Source organism: Cetorhinus maximus, chromosome 31 (genome assembly GCF_964194155.1).
Source record: "Cetorhinus maximus chromosome 31, sCetMax3.hap1.1, whole genome shotgun sequence".
NCBI classification, from domain to species: Eukaryota; Metazoa; Chordata; class Chondrichthyes; order Lamniformes; family Cetorhinidae; genus Cetorhinus; species Cetorhinus maximus.
This window is the reverse complement of record NC_135909.1, coordinates 2,998,302-3,008,424: the sequence shown is the minus strand read 5'-3', so window position 1 is coordinate 3,008,424 and position 10,123 is coordinate 2,998,302. Positions and strand designations below refer to the sequence as shown.

At 43.4% G+C, this 10,123-nt stretch overlaps 1 protein-coding gene across 1 annotated transcript in view; it reads right to left on the bottom strand.

Moving 5' to 3' along the window:
* LOC144670173 (neuroblast differentiation-associated protein AHNAK-like) overlaps positions 1-10,123 on the bottom strand; it is a 56,301-nt gene that overhangs the window by 20,854 nt on the left and 25,324 nt on the right. The window contains exons 2-4 of the mRNA XM_078532647.1: positions 4,291-4,399; positions 1,929-2,082; positions 554-744 (exon numbers count right to left, since the gene is read on the bottom strand). Coding sequence (XP_078388773.1) covers positions 554-744; positions 1,929-2,082 — 345 coding nt within the window. The 5' untranslated portion in view covers positions 4,291-4,399. The remainder of the gene's footprint in view (positions 1-553; positions 745-1,928; positions 2,083-4,290; positions 4,400-10,123) is intronic.

The window sequence follows — 10,123 nt, the reverse complement described above, 5'->3', positions numbered from 1 at the left end:
CTCTTATGGAGGTGTTGTCTGCCTGACTCGATGATCATCTGGTACCTCACTAAAGTGACCCATTATTATGCTTGGCTGGCCATTGCTTAACAGACTATCCAACAGAGCAAAACCCGATCCTGTCCACGTGCACCCATAGTACTCATTTCAATCAGGAGTCAGAAACCTGGACAGTGTTCCCTTCATTAATCCAAGATACTGAGGCCAACTATGGAGCCCCTACCATGGCCAGTTCAGACCTATCCACTCAGCTTAGACCATCCTGGTCCGTGTCATCTGTAAGTAATTGGGAAGCCTCATGAACTATGTCAAGCAGCCTGAAAATAAAGTTACCAAATGCTGCTTTCAAACACAAGGCCTCCATGTTGTGCTACAGAATGTGCCATGCAATGTAAATGGGCAGATCCCACAGAACAAGTAGCTTTGGAATATTCCAGAGCCACTCTTCCTTGAAGCAGTTGTGCAACATAAAAGTAGCATCATTTTATAACTCCAAATTGTAAAAAAAAAACCATTAATTTTAATGTGACTTTACTCAACGTGCTGCTCATACCAGTACAACATCTGGGCTTGTAGCATCAATCCATTCCGGGTTCCAAGAATAACTTCCCCCAGGAGAAAACTTTTCTCCTTTTCGATGTAGCTTCAGTCCCACAGTATGTCGATCCACAGTCTGTAGTATTTTCTGCGCTTCTTCATATCCCATGTCATCAAAGTAGATAGTTGCACTCACAATCTGGTCACCTAGGAGAAAGATCAGGGGGAAAAAAAAATCGTATTTCTACAGTGCCTTTCAGGTTTGCAGGACATTTAAAAAGTACGGAGAAGCTTCAGGATAAAAGCCAAGCTCAGCCCAGAGTTAGACGAGAGCCCGGCTGCATAGCAAGAAAGAGGATGCCAGGGACCAGAAACTGCAAAGGCTCATCAAGCGAGTGCCCTGTTCAGTGTGAATCTGTGATTATACAGGAATGATCCCTAGTCTATGCCGAGTTAACTAACTGGTTTCAGCTGATCCAGCAGGAATAGTGCTATCATTGGTCTCAGTGCCCTAGTATATGTCTGGCTGAACTCTATTCAGTGACTTGTGCTGGAATGTGCAGGTATTTCTGGACCTTCATTGAGGATAGAATGGCGCTTGATGGTGATGCCCAATAGCTTGCTAACACTCATTGTGATGAGATGTGGCCACCTGGGTGAGGTACCAGAGGCAACCATTGAAACCTGCAATTCATCAAGAGCCAGTGCCTTCAGAAAATAAGATTAGCCATGGAAATTAAGAAGCAATAGAATATCTGTTAACTCATAATATAGTTCCTTTTGTCCATCAGCAAAGCAAAAATTAATAATTTAAACTTACCAATACAGGTTACATAGAGACTGATGTATAAAGTAATCATATAATGATACATACCTTTGTGCTGGGGCCTGAAACTGCCAGTACTGCAATTACACTCTGACTGATCTCAGCTTGCATATACTTAACAATAATTAGACTTTGCAGAAGAATGGGAGAGACGGTATAAACAGAATGGCTTTCCTGACAGTACTGCAATTGTACTCTGAATGACCTCAGCCTGCATTTGCTTAACAATAATTAGACTTTGCAGTTTTGGAGAGACATAGCTACTGTAGTAAAATAGCATAATGTGTAACATATAGTGTAATAGTTCTGTCCTTATAAAGCAGTGCATCATCCATTGTATGGTAAACACAGCCAAGGGAGGTCCGTCAATGCATCTTGAAATCTGTAATGGTGACTTTAAGACTGTACAAACCCAGAAGTCTAGGTTTCTGATCATTAGGTGATTTTAAATAAGTTGCATATTTTTAACAGTATCACAGCAAATTCTCCAAGAGTGAAGGTAATTATGATTTCATTTTAATATAATGGGCAAGGAAAGCCATCAATTGGAAAGCAGGACCCATACCTTCCCTCATCACTCCACTTTTTCCTGCTGGAGAATTCTGCACCACATCCTTGATGAAGATCCCATCATCACCACCACTTATACTGAATCCATGTGCAGCTGCTCCTGACCAGTTGGGGAGCAGCACGTCGAGATCATCCTCCTTTTTAGCCATCTGCCAAAGTCAAAAGCGGCAAAGCGTTAGCCAACCTACAAGAAAAAGGCTAACGAGGTGTAACACTATCAGGGTGTCTGAATCCTTAACAACAATTATCATTGCTTGCATTAGTAATTAAAAGCCAAGTTCAACACAGAAAAGTGTGAGGCGATAGATTTTGGTAGGAGGATGGAAAGAGATGATGCAAGCTGAATGGTACAATTTTAAAGAGGTTGCAAAAACAGGGAGACCTGGAGGAGTTTTTTTTAAGGAGGAAGGATAGGTTAACAAAACATAATAATGTATGTGGGATCTTGGTTAAATCAAGTAAGTTATGATTTATAAAACATAGTTTGGCCTCAATTGGGACATTGTTCCCCACATTTCAGGAAACATGTGAAGGCTTTGGTGAGAGTACAGAAAAGATTTACTAAAATGGTTTCAGGGATAAGGGATTACAGTTACATGGAGAGACTGAAGACCTGGGGTTGTTCTCCTTAAAACAGAGAAGGCTAAGAGGAGATTTGATAGAGGAGTTTAAAATCGTGAAGGGTTTAGACAGAGTAAGTAAAGAGAAACTGTTTCCAGGCTGAAAGGTTGATAACCAGAGGGACACAGATGTAAGGTGACTGACAAGAGAACCAGAAATGACATGAGGAAAAATTTTTATGCGACACGCAGATAGTACTTAGAATGCACTGCCTGACAGGGTAGCGGAAACCGATTCGGCAGTAGTTTTCAAAGAGAATTGGATAAATACTTAATGGAGAAAAAAAATTGCAGGGATATTGGGAAAGAGTGGAGGCATTAGGACTAACTGCATTGCTCTTCGAAAGAGCCATCGTAGACATCGTGGGCTCTTCTGTGCTGCACCATTCTATTTTAGATTCAATTTCCTTTCCACCTTAATGGCTTAATAGGTGAATGCACTGTCTGGTGTGCTACAAAGTCATACAGACCAGCAATGACTTGGATTCCAATGCTACGTAAGCTAAGTTAGCTTAGCTATAAGGGTGAAGCTAAATTTCGTCTTTCATTTGGCCTTACTACTGTTGAACTGGAGGGAGAAGGGGCTGGGGGTCTGTACCTGATTGCTACGGAAGTTGAAGGTGCACAATTGTTGATGTTGGATAGGGAACAGATATCAGGCTTGGGAGTGATGTCTCCACAGTTGAAAAGCCTGCCAACACACAGCCTCTATGCTCATGCATGAAGAATGACCACTTGGGCAAAGTGCCAAAGGGTGCCAACAGTTGTTCAACAACACCCTAGCAACACTTTGCAATTTCAACAGAGAAAAGGACAAAGATAAATTTAGAGCATGATGAGTCTGCTTTATAAATATGGACATAGAAATTTCTAATGGAAAAGTTGAAATAGTGTGACAATAGAAAGCGCGCATTTGTAGATAGAAATTGTGTACAGGTATTAGATTATGTTGCCATATCATATTAGCAATGGTCTTCAGGTGCACTGGAACAAAAGGGCAGGAAATAATGGGACCAGCTGCGGGGACAAAGTTCAAATTTTAAAGGATACTTTTATTCCTTGTTTTGTATAATTTTATATTCTTACTTGTCGTAAATTAGAAAAGCTTACAAGAATTTTGAAGTATAGAATTGGTTGAAGCACTGGTGTTTCTCCCTGGGTGAGCCAGGAGATATAAAACTAAGGGAACAAAATGACACCACTATTGGAAGGGTGTGATTACGGCGTAACAAGTTAAAATAGGCAGTTTTGGTTGTAAATGTATATATAGAAATGTAACGGATGAAAAGTTGACAACAGGCAAGGCTTGGTAGACAAGAAGTACATGCAGACATTGATATTTTAAACATAAAGGTATCTCTCTCTCTCTCTAGTTTTGAGATAAGTTTGTTATACATTTTAACATTATGCCTTGTATCAAACAATCTCTTAAGAAGTCCCCAGCAACAGAAAGTGCTCTTTGATTGGTTTCAGGGTGTCCTGGAAATAAGCAATTCTAAATAATTAGACTTTGGGAAAAGGACAGATCGTTAACAGCAGAATTAATACCGTGTACTTCGCATAGAATAACGCTCCTGTTCTAATTAAGATGTGGATCTAACTTGACTGTAAGCAATGCCACAGGAGATCTGTTACTTTTGAAATAAACGTTGACTTCAATCGCGATGTGTTCACAGACACTTCTGTGCCCCGCCGTGCCTGTGGGGTTTGAGGGGGAGTTAGTCAGAAAGCACATACCTTTATGCAGTTTCTCCGTCTCTGAAAGTATGAAACAAAATCGCTGCCGCTTCTTTGGCTGGAACAAGGTCTGTTACTTCACTTTCGTGCTTGCTTCGGGCTCACAGCACTGGAAGAAAGGAGCAGCAGCAGTCAGACTCAGAAGGTTTAATCTAAGCCCCACACACTGTCCATAAACCTGATCATTTGTGGGATGGCTCCAGAAAATGACCGTGAAAGCTGCTGGATTGTCATAAGAACACAACTGGCTCAGGGGAAGGGAAACCGCCCACCCTTTACCCAGGCTGACCTATGTGATTGCTACACGTGACTCCATCCCACCTACTTGGTACTCTCTACGCTCTCTGAAATGGCCCAAGCAAGTCACTTAAGAAGACCCACCACCAATTTCTCTGGGGACAGATCCAGAGTACTAAAGGGTTTTTCTCATACCTTACAAACCTTGTGATCTATCCGGAACGATCTGTCAGAAATGGTACTGAATTCTCTGAATTGCAAGAAAAAGGGGCCCAACTGAGCTGTTCCAGCTCATCAAAGGAACAAGCACAAACTATGACACATAGGCTATAAGGTCTTGATACTTGTCAGATTAATGATGATGAGTGAAACCTCTCTCCCTCCCGACAACAGTGTAGCGAAAATAGTCAAACAGACCCAGATACAAACAAACTCTCGGAAAATACTGCTCAAAAAGCAAAATGCAACAGATAGTAAAAATCCGAAATGAAAACAGAAAATGCTGGAAATGCTTAGCAAGTCTGCCAGCATCAGTGAAGAGAGAAGCAGAGTAAGGAAATATTGAATTGACCGATTGTATGAATTAGACCTCTGCAGTTGGTCTCGATAAACTGAGTCAAGGAAAGGCGAAATGAACTAACTTTTTGACTTGTCACACTTCTGGAATATGAACGTCAAGTGAGGACAGGATCACATTTGGCTGTAACGGGCACTGTGGTTTATTGGCCATGAAAGGCCGATTGAAATTGTTTGACAAAAGGACCAGGGGTGATATCAGGAAAAATGCTTTTGCACAGCGAGTGGTTAGGGTCTGAAATGCACCACCTGAGAGAGAGGGTGGTGGAGGCAGATTTAATTGTGGCTTTCAAAAAAAGAGTTGCATAATTATCTGAAGAGAAAAAAAATTGCCAGGCTACGAGGAAAAGGTGAAGGGGAGTAGGACTTGTCTAGTTACTCTTACGGAGAGCTAACACGGATGCTTTGGGCAAAATAGTTTCCTACTGTTCTGTAACCGATTCTATGATAGTCACCTCCCTGGGCTTCCTCATAAAGGAAATGCCACTCAAGTGAGGCATGATAGGTAGAACAACAACCAGGGAAATATTCCCGAGCAGGAGTCAGTACCTTCAGGAGAAGGGAAATGCTTGATGTTGACATTGAGAGTTTCCCTGGAGTCTTGCAGTAACTCTAGTGAGAGATTTGCAAAACTCTTGCAGAACTTCAGCACCAGGGTGCCTAAAATGGCAGGCCTTGTTTTCCCCAGTTCACATCCTTCACTTTGATGAGCATGAAAGCATCAAAAAGAATTTAGACCAGAACAATCTGCTTTGGAAACAGAATTATTTTTTTGCACCAGTTATATTCTGAAGCTCAAAAGGCTTGTGTTTTGACAGCTGTGAAGGAAGTATAGTTTGCAAAGGGTCAAATCCAGTTCTATCTAGTGATTATCCAAGGTTGCTTCCCTGATACATGGCATGCTGAGGCCAGCCTCTCATTGCTGCCAACATCAAGTCAACAACTGCTCTTTTAATGTGACAAAGCTATGTTTTAATCTGATTAAAACTTCTTTGACTATCACAAAAACCAAAGGAACAATCTTTCAACAGCTTGCGAGTTTGCAACACTCCCAGCCAAGTCACCGGTTTAAGACCTAGGGCTGTCTCACTCATTCAGTATTTTTTGTCTCTTCCCGTCTCTCACTCCAATCTGCCAGCCTCACCCAGTGAGTTTTGCCACCCTTTTGAAAAACCCATCACTGCAGGAGAGATCTACTTGCCCTGGAGAAGGAACCCGCTCAATGCCAAAGCATTTCTTGCTCATTCAGTTAACTCTACCAGGATCTGCAATCTGCGTGTGTCCCTTGTGGCTCTTGTTTGTTTGCAAGCAGTCTGTGAGGGATGAGGAAATTTATGGTGAACAGAAAGACCAAGCAATCTAAGAAGACTCTGCTCCCTCAATGTGTCAATTCACTGCCTAGGTGGAATTGATCCACCTAGACCAGAGTGGTCCCAGCATCAATTCGGTTTGGTTTAGATTCCTCCAGCAGCCAAACAACTTGCTCACTATCTTGGCCCATGTGAGGGATTGGGTTTGAGGTATCAGAGGGTCCCATGTGGATTTGTATCTCTCCATGTGATAGGGTAAGAAAGCATAAAAAGCCTTGAAACTTTTTAAGAAGTTTTTTAAATAAAACAACTAAACACTCACATGCGTCGAAATAAGTAAATAAAACTGGTTTGGCGGCCTAGCTGCCCAGAATCCTGCTTCCAATTATTTTGGGAATTGTACAAGACTGGTTTTTATTCATTCCGAATGGGAGAGTTTACCTGAATCAGCATACCTTCCTGCCACTGCTTTTCTTGTCAGCGATGGCTCAGTGGTAGCACTCTCAACTCTCAGTCAGAGGACTGTGCGTTCAAACCCCGCTCAGGAGACTAGACCCTACAAACTAGTCTGACAATCCAGCACAATACTGAGGGAGTGTTGCATTGTCGAAGAGGCATTGTTCAGGCGAAAGAAAATGAGCCTATGGCACTAAGAATTCAAAGAGCAGCAAGTTTCCATTGGTGTCTTGGTCAACATTCCTCCCTCGATGAACAGTACCAAAAACAGATTAACGGGCCATTTATCTCCATTGTTGTTGATGGAATTGGGCTGTACTTGTCTGCCATGTTTGCCTGCAGAACAACACTTCTGAAGGTTGGTAGTGAAGCGCTTTGAGGTGCCACCAATGGTGCAATTAAATGCTATATCAACACAAGCTCTTTTGTTATTCTACCACATTTGCTTGCCCAGCCTTGTCAGCACCCCACCTGCTATGGTAGGATTTCAATCTGTCTGTCCTAGGACTACAAACCCACCCCAAACCACATTCCTACATGGTGACAGAAGCATGAAAGAGCTTTAGTCATACATCACCAACAATGAACCATCTCAATGGAACATTAAAGCTGTAGCAGCTGTCAGTTGCTTAGTTTCTTCCGCAACGAGGACATGGACATGGCCAAATGCCCCTCCCCCTTGACTGTGACAGATACAAAATGGCACAGCATGTCCCAAAATCATACTCCATATATGTTATGTGAGAGATACTGAAGCACATCGAACAGGAATATTGGGAAGGATGGGATGTGTTTGGTGCTACAGTTTTCTCCTCGACTGGGGTGCAAGAGGGGAGGGGCGGGGGGGAAATCAGCCAGGGCTGTAAAGGGAAGACAGTGTCATAGTGGTAATGTCACTGGACAGGCCCAGGCAAATGCTCTAGAGACATGGGTTCAAATCCCAACATGCCAGCTGGTGGAAATTCAATTAATCTGTAATTTTAAAAAAAAAAGCTTGTCCAAACTATTGTTGGTTGTCCTAAAAATCATTCTGGATCCCTAATGCACTTTAGGGAATGAAATCTGCCATCCTTATCTGGTCTGGCCTTCATGTGACTCTAGACCCACAGCATCTTGTGATTGACTCCTAACTGTCTTCTGAAATGGCCTAGCAAGCCACTCAGTTGTATCAAACCACAACAGATAAGTCAATAGGTAATGAAACCGGATGGACCACCCAGTATCAACCTAGGCACCAGAAATGATAATGGCACACCCAGCCATCCTCCTTACTAACATCTAGGGGCCTGTGTCAAAATTGGGAAAGCTGTCCCACAGACTAGTCAAGCAACAGCCTCACAGAATCATACCTGACAGACAATGTACCAGACACCACCATTACCTTCCCTGGGTATGTCCTATTCCACCAGCAGGACAGACCCACCAGAGGTGGTGGCACAGTGGTATGCAGCTGGGAGGGAGTTGCCCTGGGAGTCCTTTGCATTGACCCCATGAAGTCTCATGGCATCAGGTCAAACATGAGCAAGGAAACATCCTGCTGATACCCCCTGCCCCCTCAGCTTATGAATCACTACTCCTCCATGTTGAACACCATTTGGAAGAAGTACTAAGGGTGGCAAGGGCACAGAACTTACTTTGGGTGAGTGTCCATCACCAAAAGTGGCTCGGTAGCACCAGTATTGACCGAGTTGGCTGGGTCCTAAAGGACACAGCTGTGAGACTGAGTCTGTGGCAAGTGGTGAGGGAACCAATAAGAGGGAAAAACCTACCTACCTCGTACTCATCAATCTACCTGTTGCAGATGCATCTGCCAATGTCAGTATTGGTAGAGGTGACCGCCACACAGTCATTGTGGAGATGAAGTCCCATCTTCATATTGAGGATTCCCACCTTGTGTTGTGTGGCATTACCACCAATCTCAATGGAATAGATTTCGAACAGATCTAGCAACTCAAAACTGGTCATCCATGAAGCACTGTGCACCATCAGCAGCAGCAGAATTAAACACAATCACAATCTATAACCTCATGGCCCAGCATATCCCCCACTCTACATTGCCATCAGCCAAGGGATCAAGCTTGGTTCAATGCACAGTGCAGGTGGGCATGCCAGGAATAGCACCAGGCATAATTAAAAATGAGGTGTCAACCTGATAAAGCTACATCACAAGACTACTTGCATGCCAAACAGCAGAAGCAGCTTGTGATAGACAGAGCCAAGAGATCCCACAACCAACAGATCAGATCTATGCTGTGAAGTTCTGCCACATCCAGTCATGAATGGTGGTGGACAATTAAACAACTAACAGGAGAAGAAGGCTTCACAAATATCCCCATCCTCAATGATGGAGGAGTCTCGCACATCAGCGCAAAAGACAAGGCTGAAACATTCGCAATCATCTTCAGGCAGAAGTGCCATGTAGATGGTCCACCTCAGTCTCCTCCTGAGGTTCCTAGCATCAAAGATGCCAGTCTTCAGCCAATTCAATTCACTCCACGTGTTATCAAGAAACAGCTGAGGGTACTGGATATGGAAAGGCTGTGGACCCTGACAACATTCCGGCAATAGTACTGAAGACTTGTGCTCTAGAACTTGCCATGCCCCTAGCCAAGCTGTTCCAGTATAGCTACAACACTGGCATCCACCCAGCAATGTGGGAAACTGACCAGTTAGTCCTGTCTACAAAAAGCAGGACAAATCCAACCCAGCCAATTACCACCACATTAGTCTACTCTTGATCTTTAGCAAAGTGATGGAAGGTGTCATTGAAGTGCTATCAAGCGGCGCTTACTCAGCAATAACCTGTTCGCCGACACTCAGTTTGGGTTCTGTCAGGACCACTCAGCTCCTGACCTCATTACATCATTGACCCAAACATGGACAAAGGAGCAAAAGTCAAGAGGTGAGGTGAGAATGACTGCCCTTGATATCGAGGCAACATTTGACCGAGTATTGCTTCAAGCACCCCTGGTAAAACTGGAGTCAATGGGAATCAGGGGGAAAGCTCTCCAATGGTTGGAGTTATACTTAGCACAAAGGAAGCTGGTTGTGGTTGTTGGAGGTCAATCATCTCAATCTCAGGACATCGCTGCAGAAGTTCCTCAGTGTAGTGTCTTAGGCCCAACCAACCACAGGTGCTTCATCAATGACTTCCCTCCATTATAAAGTCAAAAGTGAGGATGTTCATTGATGATGCACAATGTTCAGCACCATAATATGACACCTCAGATACTGAAGCAGTCCTTGTTCATATG